General features: G+C 36.0%; 1 protein-coding gene across 1 annotated transcript; it reads right to left on the bottom strand.

Annotated features, from left to right (window-relative positions):
• Positions 1-10504: 10504 nt before the first annotated feature.
• Positions 10505-16359, bottom strand: rcn1 (reticulocalbin 1, EF-hand calcium binding domain). Its single transcript, XM_059526768.1, has 6 exons — positions 15903-16359; positions 14728-14921; positions 14450-14628; positions 14241-14301; positions 13875-14074; positions 10505-11508 (listed from the first exon to the last, which is right to left on the bottom strand). Exons 1-6 carry the CDS (start codon positions 16121-16123, stop codon positions 11401-11403), a joined length of 963 nt encoding a protein of 320 aa, XP_059382751.1. The 5' UTR covers positions 16124-16359; the 3' UTR covers positions 10505-11400.
• Between the last annotated feature and the right edge of the window lie 1087 nt (positions 16360-17446).

Below are 17446 nucleotides of genomic sequence, written 5' to 3'. Positions count from 1 at the left end.
GAGATGTGTTCATGTTCTTATGATCTTAAAAAACTGAACAAACACAGGCACTGCTAAATTAGTTTTCACGAATGCCGATCTACAAGGAAGAATGTAGAGAAAGCAATATAAGCCTTCCGATTCAGTTCCACAATGGTTGTTTGAGAATATTCAACCACATAGTGGCAGTGTTTTCCTTTAAAGGGATCCCGTTCTGCAGTTCATCCACTGCACAGCTGATCTGTCTAGCTATTCTAGAAAAACAAAAAGGTATTAGTTCATATAAAATTTAAAATGGTGCTGAAAGCATGGCATATTTTTGCAGGCCGAAACCCAGAAACTCTGGAACTTCAGTTCAGTTGTCCCGAAGTCATGTTTTATTCTACAACATAAAATAGAGTAACTCATCCACTCAATAATCGAATAGTTTCAACAGCATGTTAATTCTCATAGTCTGAAATCCTGAAAGTAGATCTCTAGAGAAATACACTGAATACTTTTCTAAACCAGCTCACGGAATCACATTTTCAGTGAAAATCTGGCTCTTAACACTATGTAATCGGCCCGTCTCTGAACTATTTTGGGTTTGAACACTCCCACTGTGTTTGGATAATGAGAGGGCTTCTGTGAAAGAGCTGAAGAGCTAAGAACGAAAGTCTGAAATAGACTTTCCTCACTACAAATACTACATTTAGTGATGTGTAAATAAACAGGACTCGCGACAGAATGGGCAGAAAGACGTTTTCATCCTTTCTGAAAACTATAAGTCCTTTCGGTAAAGCACCCTTAATTAGTTCCTCTTAGCATTTCACCATTAGCAGAGGAATAAAACGTCACGTCTGGCCACAAAGATGAAGCCCCGTGGATCATCAAAAGATCAAAATGAGATAAATGAAAACAAGATCATAACTATCATGCCTCTAGACACACTCCAGTTCAGCCTGAACAGAACACGACTAATCATGTGAGGAACAGCAAACTCTAGACAGGCTGGAAGTCAATAGTTTGATTCAATTTTCCATCTGTCTGCCTATGATTAACACTGTAAAGCCAGACATATGAAATAATAGTCAAGAGTTTTTCAGAAATGGGAGAGTTTGTTGAATCTTTAGAGAAAATATTTTTAAAAAAAATTGAGTATCACATTTGATACATCAGACTTGTATCAAACTGAGCAAAAATATGGCTTAGATTATTTAAATGCTTAGTTTAATGATCAGCGTATGCTTTTATTATAGGGGCAAAACAATGCTATTGATTTCAGTGATTGAGAGATGAACAAATTAACTCAAAAGCTTGTTTTGACATAATGTAAATAAAATAAAAAAAATGGATAATAAAAATAAAAAGGTGCTTTGGTCTAGGTGTTTATCTTGAAATATTACAAAAAATATTAAAAAGTATTCTTATGGTTTTTTTTTAAATCTGTAAAGTTTTGCAGCAAAAGGACATGCATGACCATTTTTATATTATACTAAAAAAGCCATGTAATTGCTAAAACAGTATGAACTATCAATCAGACGGCAGAAGTAGTAGATTGTGTATCATATGTATGGCATGCAGTAGAAGTTTTGATCATGTTGATAATTAAGATGCCTAAGAAATTTGCATAACAAATGCAGGTTTAGACTTAACCTTGTAAAGTCTCATTATGAGACTTTACAGGGTTAAGTTTAACCTCCATGTATAGATGTAAGAGAGTCAACCTGATGTGAACAACAACAGCAATTGACGTTGTGGATTGGCATAGCGAAATATCTGAGGTGGCGTTTTCTTGCTCTTTGTCTCTCAAGTCGGACAAGCTGTGGCACTGAAAGTAAAACACAAACTAGGGAAAGGTTGCATCTGCTGTCTGTGTATGAAGGGAGCTCCTGAGCGGCCCCTGAAGAGCCCAGAAACAGCCTTCTTTCTCCCGTTTCCTCACAAGACACACTGGGTAGCAGATGGGGCTTCATTCCCCGAGGAGGAAGTGAAGGGGGGAGAGGAGGGGTCCAAACACCTACAGCATTCCCCTCTCCTCTGCCTTTCTCCAAGCTAAAGGAATCTAGGCCAGACACACAGAAGAAAGAGAGAGAGAGAGAGAGTGAAGTGGACAAGGCCTTTTCTGGGCATTGTGGGAATAAAGGTATAACGCCAGAGGCTGACGGATCTTTCAGGGCCGACTCAAGACAGTGATCCAAATCTAATCGAATTTGACAATCTGTAATTCTATAGAACTCTACCTGAAAACTGTACCAACTGATGAAGCAGAGCAGTAACCAAGCTCTATAAATAAAAGTAGGATACAAGCACATGTACTGAAATGTATAAAAACATGCTGAAATCAAGCTACATTTACTTGACATAATGCCAAGTCTTTTTTTTTTTCTCCCAAAGGTCAATTCTGACATTTTTCAAAATATTGAGATGGAAAAAGTCACAATTTTTTTTAAATAATATTATTATTTTTAATCCTGTAGAGGAAATGGGCGTCCATACTTCTCTTATGTCAGGTCGCTTCTTAGCTAAAAAGATCATGTTTTATTTTGCACACCTGCCTTTTATTATGATATCTATTTCATATTTACGCACATCAAACCAGCCAATAAATAAATAAACAAGTAAACTATGCTTGGTCACTTTACAGGTTACATTATGTTGGCAATTAACACACATACACACTTCAATCGCTGCTTTACAAAATGATGAAGACACACGCATGTCATCTAACCTGAACATTAAGTCAACCTCCTCCTGTTCAAAACCTCCTGACTTCATTCCACTTACATTTCCTTGCAGGACATTGATAGCAGTTCAACTCTGAGAGGATTAGACTTAACCCCTTTAGTTCCAGGCCAGTGAGCAATCATTTGAAGTGGAGTGTTCTTGCATTTCTGCGTTTAATGTTTGACAGGGCATTCCCGTGATGTGTTCTGGGTCTCAGACACAGATAATCCCGTGCACTTTAATTATAAAGCGCCAGCCTTTGGTCTGAGCGTAGCTGGGTGAGATCAGAAACTGCTCCTGAAGGACAGTGCTGTGTCCTTGTTTGCTCACAAATCTAAATCAGTGTTCGCTGTTTATTGTTTAGACTTAGGGCTAGTCTTTTGGACAAAACGGCAGATACTAAACAACTTCCAAGTGGATATACTGTGAAGATAGCTGAGGATTCAAATTCAAGGTTGCTAACCAAAACTGATTACTATTCAGTTTTATTGAATAAGTGGTAAAACAACATGGACTGATGTGGTGGAGCAGGGGTGTCGGGTCTGGACAGTGACTGTTGTGCAAAGGCCAGCTAGCCAGTTCAGTTTCTGAATAGATAAACATGCATTTACAATCATGTACATCTTTTAATGGACACTTCTGTACTCAGTACAAATAATGTGGAAGATCTGAAAACAATCCACAGCAAACATGTAAATCAGACTCAGTAAACATTCAAACATTAATGCAACACTGACTTCATTAAGTTTAGAATTGCATTTAAAGTGAAGCAAAAAAATACAGTTTATAATAGAAAAAATAAATAATTGCCACTTTGTTTATGTTGCAACTGATGGATTGACAAAAGACAATGGATCTTTTGTGCCTGTGAAATTTCACTATGTGACAGCACATAATTCATCAATTCATATTTATTCATACCAACTGTAGACTTTGACTCCTCTGTGACAGAAAGCTGTAAAACACACAAACACCTGAAACAAGAGATGCAGAAATCAAAAAAGGAAATACATTGATTAATATCATCCTCAAATCCTCATTTTTCACATTCCATTCCTTTAATGAAGGCAGCTCATCAGTTTACTCTATCATTACGATTGTACGAGTTCACAAGAACTGCTAACAAACTGTCTGAACTGTCACGTATGATGAGGGAGTCAAAACCATGACACTGAAATCTGCTGCAGCTCTGTTTGTTAGAGATGCACACAGATCATTAGAGGTTGGAGGTCTTAACGGTGTCTTTAATGCCACTGAAGCGTAGGGACAGTTTGTTCCCTTCACACCCCTTCATTAGCTCAATGTGCCCTCATTTCTGCAGAAACTGTCCATACGGTTCGGCACAAAGTCATGGATAGATGAGGTCGTATTGCACTCATTTGAACACAAATGTATGGATGTAAAGACAGTCAAATAGAAAATGTTTGGGTTTAATGTTTAAAGAAGGATGTTGAAGAATGTTGTGAAATATTATTCCAATTTAAAATGAGTGTTTTCTGTTTTAATATGTCATTTATTCCTGTGATGCAAAGCTGAATTTTCAGCATCATTACTCCAGTCTTCAGTGTCACATGATCCTTCAGAAATCACTTTAATATGCTGATTTGCTGTTCATGAAATATTACTGATTATTAATAATGTTGAAAACAACTGTACTGCTTAATTTTATAATGAAACCAAGATGATATATATATATATATATATATATATATATATATATATATATATATATATATATATATATATATATATATTTCTGATTATTTGAAATAGAAGTCTTTAGTAACTCAATAAATAGATTTACTCTCAATTTGGATCAATTTAATACATCCATGTTTATATCGCAAAATAGCTCACAAAAGTGAATTTAGTTCTGGGAAAAGCTCTAAAATCTTTAGTTTGCTGACGCTAATGGTCTTTCTGTTTTGTAACTAATAGCAATGAAATGCTGACATTTTTAGTGTGACTCTAGTGTCTAAAAATGTTTATAATATACATATATTTAGCATTTTTCTAAATTCTAAATATTCCATTCTATTTTACAATAAAAGTCACCACATGAACTTGCATTGGGCATAAACACAGTTTCCTTTTCTGTAATCAATACAAAAGTTAAAAGGATATTCACCACCAACAGAAAACGGATAACTTTCTCCAGGTATTTTAGATTAAGGTCATCTTGTATAGTTAAAGAGAGCGGGAAATACCTCAATACACATTACGCCTTAGAGTTTTTTGTGTGTGCGTCTGCCATGTGACTGTGCCCTCCGGTGTCCTGAGAGGCTGTGGGAATGCAGACATCTCCCCTGCTGTACGCTTTAATGCCTGGGGGGCACAGGGACACCCGGGCCCCTGGCAGCTGGAGCTGAGAGAGACTCAGATGGGGCCCGTCTAAGCAGTCACTCTGGGACAAGAGACAAAGGAGAAGCCAGAGAGAGGAGATGAGAGTAAAACACCTTGAGAGGAAACTGGCAGAGAGGAAAAGAGCAGCCAGAGTATTCCCCAGACACACATATTTAAAGACAGATGCATTCATGATAGAAATATATGGATGTGATTTATATAAAGCAGTGGAGATGGGAAAATAGTAAAAGAAATATATCAAATAAGATGCAGAAAGACTCACCACTTTGTTGTCCTCGTCATTTTCACTCACTTTCAGGCCAAACGAAACTAAACTAAACAACATTTGTTAACATGTGAGAGATTTGATCAGAAGGTCTTCAGGGAAGAACTGGCCCCTTTAGGTCTCCGAGGGAAAGGAAAGAGGAAGACACAAGAGAAATAAGAATCCCCAAGGCTGAATGGATTTGTTGTAAAGTCCTAAAGGAATCTGGGTTATCTCCTGGGACGAGCCCATAAACTTAACCTCATTATAAACACAGGCACAGATGTTCGTTTTATAGTCATATCTACTGGACGACCGATGGAGGAAATGTATGGAAGCATATGGGTAGCAATATTCAATTTGGGATGTAATATGCGAAATGACAATGCAATATGTAAAATGACAATGCATTTCTGTATTTACATTTACTTTTTCCAATACATTTGTGCAACGTTTGGTGCAAAATTAAACTTAAATTACATAATTTTCATTTGCCATTTCATACACCAGTTTTAATATGTAAAATGAATACTAATTTGAACGCTTTATAAGTTGCAAAATTAAAATGAAAATGTATTACAGAAATGATTAGATATGTATAACATGTTCAAGCGAAAACTGTGCCAAAATTATCATTTAAATGCTATTTTTCTTAAATGCATTAACACTCCCAGTCAAGACACTTACGATTGCATTTTCATTCAATGTCCTGCAATGAATGTAGCAAAATTCAATGTGCACATTGAAAATGCATTCCGAACCGATCACGTCTCCGCCCCCTCCCGCCATGTCAATCACTGCTTGAACAAGGCGGGGCTTGCAGAAGGTCAAGAGACTCAAATCTCAAGAAGAGGATTCAAGTGAGAGAACATGGACAAGACAGTAGGTCCATGTACGTTTTGATCATTTCGGTTTATGGCTTCAATATTTCATTCGCACTTGTGGGCGGAGCTGAAACTCTGCTTTCATCTGATTGGTCGAATCGTTCCACCTTCAGCTCGGTCTTTTCATTCTTTCAGGCAAATTAAGAGTCAGTGCGAGTGAAGCACTGTAATGTCTGAAACCACCGCTCACTGTTAAATAGCATAATATTAGAATCAGATGTAGCTGGGCACATAATTCGTGCTGCTGAGACCTTCAAATTATTTCTAGGTTGTAGTATTGTATGAATATTGTCCCACTGATAAATACAGTGCAAATAGTTCTGTCTCTTTGGATAACAGTGAAGTGGAAATAAAAATCAATAATAGACTGAACAGTTCCATGTCTGCAACATTTACCACTCTCATATTTTAAGTCATAAGGCACTAGGTATGTGTGTGTGACATTAATAAATAATTAAAAAAATTAATATAGTTACATTTCTGAAATAAAAATAGTAAAATTAGCTCTGTGCTGCTCAGTGCTCCTGTAGCCTACCCCAGAGCGCCCTCTCGCGGCTGTAGACGGTAATGTTTTCTCTTGGTTCTGAATAAATGCGACTTATAGTCCAGTGCGACTTATATATGTTTTTTTTTCCTCGTCATGACGTATTTTTGGACTGATGCAACTTATACCAAAAAATACGGGTAACATTATTATTATTATTATTTATTATGAGAGTAATTGACACAGACTAGAACTTTAATGTTTCACCAAATTCAGCTCAGATCTTCAGACTCGTCTGACTCGTGTTGCTGTATAACTGGCCAGACTTACCTTCCCAAAAAATCCTATTTAATTTTATTTCATAAATTTTACTATATTTATTTCCACTTCACGGTTATCCAAGGAGACAGAACTATTTGCACTGTTTTTATCAGTTGGACAATATTTATACAATACTATAACCTAGAAATAATTTAACAGGGTCTCTTGCAAGTCGCAGCAGCACGAATTATGTGCCCAGCTACATCTGATTCAAATATTAATTAACAGTGAGCGGTGGTTTCAGACATTACAGTGCTTCACTTGCAATTATTCTGCCAGAAAGAATGAAAAGACCAAGCTGAAGGTGGAGCGATTCGACCAATCAGATGAAAGCAGCGTTTCAGCTCCGCCCACAAGTGCGAATGAAATATTGAAGCCATAAACCGAAATGATAAAAACTTACACGGACCAACTGTCTTGTCCATGTTCTCTCACTTGAATCCTCTTCTTGAGATTTGAGTCTCTTGACCTTCTGCAAGCTCCGCCTTGTTCACGCAGTGATTGACATGGCGGGAGGGGGCGGAGACGTGATCGGTTCGGAATGCATTTTCAATGTGCACATTGAATTTTGCTACATTCATTGCGGGACATTGAATGAAAATGCAATCGTAAGTGTCTTGACTGGGAGTGTTAATGCATTTAAGAAAAATAGCATTTAAATGATAATTATGCCACAGTTTTTGCTTGAACATGTTATACATATCTAATCATTTCTGTAATGCATTTCCATTTAAATTTTGCAACTTATAAAGCGTTCAAATTAGTATTCATTTTACATATTAAAACTGGTGTATGAAATGGCAAATGAAAATGATGTAATTTAATTTTCATTTTCATTTTGCACCAAACGTTGCACAAATGTATTGGAAAATGTAAATGTAAATACAGAAATGCATTGCCATTTTACATATTGCATTGTCATTTTGCATATTACATTCCAAATTGAATATTGCTACCATGCTTCCATAGAAATGCAGACACCTTTAATTCAATATTCATTTTAATAGAGTTCAGTGAATTTGCAGCTAAATGCATACAGAACAGAGAATGGAACTTAAGAACGGATTTATAAATGGAAAAAAATATGCATTTTTAGATTAACATTGAGTGGTTTTATAGCTTTTGATTTTTTTTTTACATTTAATATTTTTTAAGCACTGAGTAGCGGTTCCATTGAAATATTTACATCATGAGGGATTTATGATAGCATACTTTCCCATTTTCTTCCTAAAAGATCAGGATTTATGCGAATTATGAGAAATTGCACAACTAAATAGCTTCTTAATTTATTAACCACTAGAGGGAGGAAAAAGACTTATACTTTCTTAACATATACTTTCTTGTATCTATATAAAGCAAGAAACTCTTTAAGACAAGTCTTTTGAATAATAACTATCTTTAGGCTAAATACACATTAATGTAAACTCTGAAGAGGAGAAAAACATGAATTTCAGCTCAGGGCTCAGAAACCGAGACACATAAAATACGCAGGAAAGGGGGAAGATATTGCAGTTGTAAACTGTATCTATTGAGTATCCTCCACCTTCGGGCAGTGGGTCAGGAGGCCCGGAAATCCTTACATTAACTGGCTTACTAGCATTGACAAATGTTTTTCTTGACCAAATTATGTGATTGCCTTCCGCAGGGCATCTTACTGCATACGGTTGTTCTGCAACATGGACATCTGATATTACATTATCTCCAACAAGAGTCCACATCCAGAGTCACGTCACTGGAGGTACACACATGGAGCTGCAGTTTTCCCTTGAGTATTAGATATAAGGTTGAATTCACTTGACTCATTTGCAGGAAATGATGCACCAAAGAAAGCAACATTATACAGCAATTTAGGATTTTTGTTTTGGGTATATCAAAAGTAAGCAACAAGGGAAGAGGGAAGGGAAGAATAAGGGTAGGTTTGAAAAACACTGAAAAACAATTTTAAAAGTTTTATGGAAAATATTACTTTTTGCAAAGTATCACTGAGAAAACTAAAATGTTAGCTCAAATGAAAAGTGTTGTGCTTCGTTGGCAGACAGTTGAGCATGTTTTGCCGCTTTTACTATTTCTCCAGCAGGCATCATTTCATTTCTTAAATTAATAAAGCATTTTCACAATCTAAACTTATTCAGGCAAGCCTCTGTGGCTAAAACAAAACAAAATCTTGGTGACAGAAATATTATACTGCAGAAAAATGAAGACGGAGACTAATTTTGTAGTCATTAACGTCAATTGTTGAATGTCTGGTAAAATTCTGTGAAATAACTGGAAAATGTGTTTGACCATCATATAAGCAGCTTGAGAGGCTGGTCTGAACCATCTCTGACCTACCAGCGGATCTCTTCAGATTCATGAGAAATACACTCAGAAAGACCTCCAGGCAAAATGACCCAAACTCCAGGATGTTCAGTTTGAGGATTTGATACAAATAACATTTTGTGAAAATATTTGTGACCCTGGAGCACAAAACCAGTCTCAAGTCACTGGGGTATATTTTTAGCAATAGCCAAAAAACAACAACAAAACAAAACATGTATGGCTCAAAATTATCGATTTTTCTTTTATGCCACAGATCATTAGGATATTAAGTAAAGATCATGTTCCATGAATATATTTTCTCAATTTCTACTGTAAACATATCAAAACTTAATTTTTGTTTAGTAATATGCATTGCTAAGAATTTAGTTGGACATATTTAAGGGCGATTTTCTCAGTATTTGGATTGTATTGCACCCTCAGATTCCAGATTTTCAAATGATTGAAAATATTAAAAAAGTATAAATCTCAACTTCAAAAAATGTACAAAAAATTGGTCCAGGGTCACATTTATTGACCACTGCTATATGTCAAAGCCATACTACTGAACTTTTTGCTGATTCAGGATATAATGGAGATTTGTAATTGAGAAATGTTAGAAATGTACTGCTTAGAAATTAAGATACCACCACAAAAATCCCTCATGAATTACGAGACGAAATTCAAAATTGTTAACACGGGTCATTAAAATGGCAACAGGTGTATAAACCATTAACTAACACAAACCATAATCCACTCATAACTCACTCAAATGATTGGGGTAACAAATACATATACATTTTAGCAATAGACAAAAAAAAACATTTTGAAGATATTTTGTAAATGTCCTAATGTAAAACTTAATTTTTGATTAATAATATGCATTGCTAAGAACTTCATTTGGACAACTTCAAAGGTGATTTTCTCAATATTTCATTTTTGTTTTTTGCATCCTCAGATTCCAGATTTTCAAATAGTTGCATCTCGGCCATAATCCTAATATTGTCTGATCCTAATAAACCATACATAAATGGAAAACTTATTTATTCAGCTTTCAGATGATGTATGAATCTCAATTTCTAAAAAATGGTCACTTAAAACTGGTTTTGTGGTCCAGGGTTACATATACATATACATATATACATATATAGGCTACATATATATTTTTTAAAGAAGTCATTTATTTGATCAAAAATACAGTTAAAATAAATCTGTAATCTTTTACAATTTTAAAAGTGATTTATATTTTAATCTATCGTCTTTACTGCGACGGAACAATTGAATGCATCATTGCTGAATAAAAGTATTAATTTCTTAATACATAAACACACTTCATTCACATCAAACATAATCCATATGGTCAAATATGACTTCTAGATTCATCAAACAACAGAACCCTTGAGTTATAATTACTGTCTGAATAGGGCAGAATTTTACCAGACATGAGCAGAACAGACCACATGTGCAAATGAAAAAGAAAAGGGACAAAAATAATGCATCAGAGGCAGCAGTGTTCAGAACATGTAGAGTTTGTCAAAACAAAGGACTCATTATTGGCCAGCAATGGGAACTCTGTGATAATCTACAATCTACAACATTATTACATGTCTAGAGTACTGTATGTATAACTGTATTTCAACACTGACTTGTAGTGTTTTCTGTAGTAAAAGTGTTGTATTACCTATCAAAGCATGAAATTCAATTCAAATTCTAAATAAATAGAATGCTTGTTCTAATAAATCGACACCAGACAAAAATCGGCACAGCTTGTATAAGTACAGGCATCATCGTATGATTGGTTTAAAAAACAAAACGGAAAAAAAAAAGTTTGAGTTAAAAGGCTCAGCTGAAGAAATCTGTAGCAGCTCATTCAACCAGGACAGAGGAGTTCCTTGACCACCCACAAAAAGCACATAGAGTGAAGGAGAAAATCCTTTTTTTAAGTGTGTATTAGGACTGCAGCCACCAGTCAGTGATTCCTCGATGTCCAGTCTGTGAGGTAGAGCTGCAATACGTCAGTCAGTTCGTCAGTCACTGGCATGGCTTCTGATGAAACCGATGCCATGGAGGTTGAGTCCAGGATACCTGTGTTCTCAGGTAGAGATCCTCACCTTCACTTGGGCTCATAGCTCCTCATGGTTCCTGGTAAGGTCTTCGCCATAGTTGGTGGCCTGGCTGCCCACAAACATGTTCCAGTTCTCAAGAATCTCTTCTTTGGTCAGCATCTGGTCCTAAAAAATTAACATTCCATATGTCAAATGCATGTTTGAATGGTTATATTCCTCACTTGTAAGATGCTCTGGTAAAGGTATCTTTAAACAGTTGGAAATCTAGTAGACTATTTATAAAAATATATACAGGTCCTTCTCAAAATATTAGCATATTGTGATAAAGTTCATTATTTTCCATAATGTAATGATAAAAATTAAACTTTCATATATTTTAGATTCATTACACACCAACTGAAATATTTCAGGTCTTTTATTGTTTTAATACTGATGATTTTGGCATACAGCTCATGAAAACCCAAAATTCCTATCTCAAAAAATTAGCATATTTCATCCGACCAATAAAAGAAAAGTGTTTTTAATACAAAAAAAGGCAACCTTCAAATAATTATGTTCAGTTATGCACTCAATACTTGGTCGGGAATCATTTTGCAGAAATGACTGCTTCAATGCGGTGTGGCATGGAGGCAATCAGCCTGTGGCACTGCTGAGGTGTTATGGAGGCCCAGGATGCTTCGATAGCGGCCTTAAGCTCATCCAGAGTGTTGGGTCTTGCGTCTCTCAACTTTCTCTTCACAATATCACACAGATTCTCTATGGGGTTCAGGTCAGGAGAGTTGGCAGGCCAATTGAGCACAGTAATCCCATGGTCAGTAAAGCATTTACCAGTGGTTTTGGCACTGTGAGCAGGTGCCAGGTCGTGCTGAAAAACGACTTTTTTCTTCATCTCCATAAAGTTTTTCAGCAGGTGGAAGCATGAAGTGCTCCAAAATCTCCTGATAGCTAGCTGCATTGACCCTGCCCTTGATAAAACACAGTGGACCAACACCAGCAGCTGACATGGCCCCCAAACCATCACTGACTGTGGGTACTTGACACTGGACTTCAGGCATTTTCTCATTTCCTTCTCCCCAGTCTTCCTCCAGACTCTGGCACCTTGATTTCCGAATGACATGCAAAATTTGCTTTCATCCGAAAAAAGTATTTTGGACCACTGAGCAACAGTCCAGTGCTGCTTCTCTGTAGCCCAAAGTGGCTTAACCTGGGGAATGCGGCACCTGTAGCCCATTTCCTGCACACGCCTGTGCACGGTGGCTCTGGATGCTTCTACTCCAGACTCAGTCCACTGCTTCCGCAGGTCCCCCAAGGTCTGGAGTCGGTCCTTCTCCACAATCTTCCTCAGGGTCCGGTCACCTCTTCTTGTTGTGCAGCGTTTTTTGCCACACTTTTTCCTTCCCACAGACTTCCCACTGAGGTGCCTTGATACAGCACTCTGGGAACAGCCTATTCGTTCAGAAATTTCTTTCTGTGTCTTACCCTCTCGCTTGAGGGTGTCAATGATGGCCTTCTGGTCAGCAGTCTTACCCATGATTGCAGTTTTGAGTAATGAACCAGGCTGGGAGTTTTTAAAAGCCTCAGGAATCTTTTGCAGGTGTTTAGAGTTAATTAGTTGATTCAGATGATTAGGTTAATAGCTTGTTTAGAGAACCTTTTCATGATATGCTAATTTTTTGAGATAGGAATTTTGGGTTTTCATGAGCTGTATGCCAAAATCATCAGTATTAAAACAATAAAAGACCTGAAATATTTCAGTTGGTGTGCAATGAATCTAAAATATATGAAAGTTTAATTTTTATCATTACATTATGGAAAATAATGAACTTTATCACAATATGCTAATTTTTTGAGAAGGACCTGTATATATAAAAAAAACATTGCAGCTGTATGCTCAATGTACACAATGTTTAATAGCTAAAAAGAATATCTAATCTGTCTAGGGGCATGAATTATCAGGAATTACTCTAATTGTCCTTAAATGACTGATCAAGTAACTGACTTTTAAAAAATATATAAATAGAATACTATTCAAAAGTTTGGGGTCCATTTTTTAATGTTTAGAAAGATGTATTTTATGCTCACCAAGGCTGGATTTACTTTATGAAAAATACAGTAAAAAGATTAATATTGTGAAATATTATAACAATTTAAAAGAAATGGTTTTATTATTATTATATTTGAAAAAGTAATTTATTCCTCTGATTAAAAGCTGAATTTTCAGCATCATTACTCCAGTCTTCATTGTCACGTGATCCTTCAGAAATCATTCTAATATGATGATTTGCTGCTCAAAAGACATTTATCAATGCTCAAAAATCAATCAGTGTTGAATATAAAGGTTCTGTTTAATATGATTCTTTGATGAACAGGAAAAAAACAGCATTTATTTGAAATATGATTTCTTTAATAAAGTCATTTGGACCCCTCTAATGTGTGTCTGCTAAATAAAAGCATTAATTCCTGAAATAACTTTAAACTTCAGGTATTTGTCTCCTGATTAATCTCTAGTATGCATCTCAGTAGGTTCTCACCTTGTCTGTGTCTGACTCGTACACCAGATGCCGGGCCTCTGCCTGCGCGTGGTCATAGTCCTGCGGCAGGATCCAGTGACGAATCTCTTCTAAATCCATCTTCCCGTCTTTATTCAGATCTCTGAAATCTGAAAACTGGTCTCTCTCCGTTCTAACCCAGTCGGGCTCTGGGCCGCCATCTTCATGAGCAAACATGTCCGCTGGAAAACAACAGAAAAGACTGAAAATATCTTCCCTGGGATACAGAACATTAAAAGAATAGTTCAATCCAAAAACATCAACTTTGTCAAGAGTTTCAGTGTCTAAAACTCAAAAATTTATCATAAGAGTTTAGAAGATTTTAGACAAAAATACTGATGAACCTACCAATGTATTCATCCTCATCTACATGACCATCTCCATTCTTGTCAATGTCCTCCAGAGTTTCCTAATAGAAGTACAGTAAATGGGAATGGGATGAATCAGTTACTTTGTGAAATAATAGTATGATGTTAATTTCCGATAGTCTGCATAATTAAACTGACAGGAAGTACCACGGTCTAAATTCCAAACCCCTTAAACCAAGCGACACTCACAAGAACCACAATTTCCTGCATGTGCTCAAACTCTTCTGGATGAAGGAAAGCAGTGAACTCCTCTCGCTCTGCGGCTAAATCACCATTGAGATCAGCAGCTTTAAACCTGCGTTCATCTCGCGGAAGCATCTTCTTGAAGCTGAACTGGTCTGTTGAATCTTCAAACTCTTCTGGATTGGCTGGGAGAAGAGAAGTTGTTGAATCTCATGAAGGTTGCTTTTTAGACATTTAATCAATATTAAAACTTTGTTGAAAAGTTTCCGATCAGAACGACTCACCAAGGTAGTAACCGTACGTTGCTTGCTTGTATTCATCCCATGAGATCTTGTTGTCTTTGTTTAGGTCATAGTCAGACCAGACCTTTGCGACGTTCTCATAGACGTAACGCTTCTGTACTCTCTTGATCCAGGCCTTGAGTTCATCAGTGGTGATATATCCATCAACATTGCTGTCAATACGATCAACTATTTCCCTAGGGAATATATATGTGCATAAAAAAAAAGAGACACTTAAAATGGAAACTTACAGAGAATAAATATTAGAATGGACACCAGAGTAACATTTCTAGCTTTTCACTTCAAGCATGATGGATCATTTAAATTCCTATGGAAATAGATAAATCACGCCCCAAAAATATAAGAAAAAAAGAGGGAAAGCTAAATTTGTGTGTGTTTGTATGTATATATATACACATATATATCCTATTTTAATAAAAATATGTATTTTATTATATTATAATAAATATATTTATAAAATTTTATTGTATTGTTATTATTAATAGCGACTAGTTAATTTCCAGGATAAAGGTGGACATATTTCAACCGATATTTGCTATGGATGTTTTTATTATTATTATTTAATAATTTGCATCATTCATTGGTATTTATTACTAAGTGATGTCTCTCATTAACTTACTGCAATACTACCTTGGTAATCTCAAATAAAAAGCACGTTATATATAACATTTTAAAACATTTTATAATTTTTATTTAATTAAAACATAAAAAAAACATTTTAATTATCTATTTTTGCATTTCATGTCATAAGACTATGTTTTTCTTTAAGCAAAATATAATTTCTTATTTATTTACGCTTATTTTTGGTTGGAATACGACCTAGAAATAAGAAAACATCTTACATTGGCAAGGAACAAGATATACCCTGGTATTCGACACATTTCTATATTTAACATGACAGTGTGGCGACCACCGTGCAGAAGGGATTTTGTTGTCACGTGACAGGAAACACATAAAACAGATAAATAAAGTAAGTTACCCCTGTGGAAAATGATATAAATTCCTCCATTTCTAACAACTTTACACGTTTTAAACAAGATTCTTAATTTGTTTTCATCTTTTTGTCATCTTTAACAGTCTTATCTGTCCTTGAGCCACATATGAAGATATGCTTCAATGCTAAAGTAGCTCTTCTCGACAAAAACCCCCAGTCTTACCCTAATCTCGCTTTGCTTTCCTCTGGGGTGAGCTGGTCAAATGTGGTGGCCTCCTCTTTGCCCAGAAAGGCCTCGTGGTCGTACTGATAGCTCTGGTTATCTTCGTGCGGTTGTCTGCTCAGTTCAGGCTCGTGGTGAACTCTTTCTTTCCTGAGAGTGGGTTTCCCGTGCGCCAGACACGTACAAAACGACAAAAACCATAAAAACGTCGAGACGTCCATCTCTAAAGGACGCAGTCCAACGCAAAGAGAGAGTTATAAAGTTATAAGCTCTAAGTAAAATACGTGATCGACCACCGTCTAAATCGCAGAAGCTGCGGTTGCCAGGGAGACGCGTTTCAATTGTTATCAACTCAGAAGGAAACAATCCAAGTCTTCAGAGCACAAGTCAGTTCTTTTCATTTTCGATTCAAACATACCCGGCGGATCACTAGAGGCTACAACCAAACCCAGACTGGGTGCGTGTCAACCGACAGCCAATCGTAACTCGGCTAGCAAGTAGGCGGAATGATATAAGCTCTGCTATTGGTCAAACGGTTGTCTTTAACTCGAGATGGGCGTGGACGCCACGTTGCAAGATGACACGCAGATGCGTCTGCTTCTTATTTTAGGAATACAATAGTAAGAGAGCTTAAAAGGACAGTATTATAATTTTGACCATGGCTGAAAAAAGTGTGTAGTGTTATTATTGGTGATAAGTTAATTTCCAGCTTGAAACTGAACATATTTAAACAGATATTTGCATTAAACAGTCGTTATTACACTCAGCGCAGCTGTAAAATGTATTTCCTAAAAAACATAATGTCAAATAACCGTCTATTCTATGAAGTTAGGCATCGTGAAGAAGTAAACTACTTGGAAGACTGTTTCAGATATGACTATGTTTAATTAATATCACCCAGTTGAGGCTGATTTAAATTGACAGAGCAAATATAATTTAAATACATTAACAATTCATTACTCAAATAAAAGGCCACTGGCCTTAGGCTAGTTTCATCACAGAGCTGTGACTCTCAGTTTGTGCTGGGAAAAGATGGCATGTGTTAGCATATTACGCAAATAAATTAATGACAAAATTCTTGTTGGCCTGTTTGTTGAGAGGAATTGGAGATGACACAAGCAGCAAGTTATTCCATCAGTACATTACGTGAGCTGATGCAAATTTAGAACATATGGACATATTTATTCATTTGTGAATAAATTCATATGAACATTTTGACAAGAATCATAGATGTTTGCATTTAATTCAATTAGCTCATTTATTTTTATAGTGGAAGCTGGCAGAAAGCTAGCATATATATATATATATATATATATATATATATATATATATATATATATATATATATATATATATATATATATATATATATATACACACTTTTAACAATGTAAATGTAAATCTATATATAATAAAGAAACTTTTTTGATGATCGAGAGTGCCCCCTGCAAACTGATGCCACTGATTTTGGCGTTGCCATGCTTAAAGGGTTAGTTCACCCAAGAATGAAAATTCGTCCATCTTCTACTCACCCTCGAAACATC

Source organism: Carassius carassius, chromosome 3 (assembly GCF_963082965.1).
Source record: "Carassius carassius chromosome 3, fCarCar2.1, whole genome shotgun sequence".
NCBI lineage: Eukaryota > Metazoa > Chordata > Actinopteri > Cypriniformes > Cyprinidae > Carassius > Carassius carassius.
Note: the sequence above shows the minus strand (reverse complement) of the source record. Positions and strands in the feature narration are given on the sequence as shown.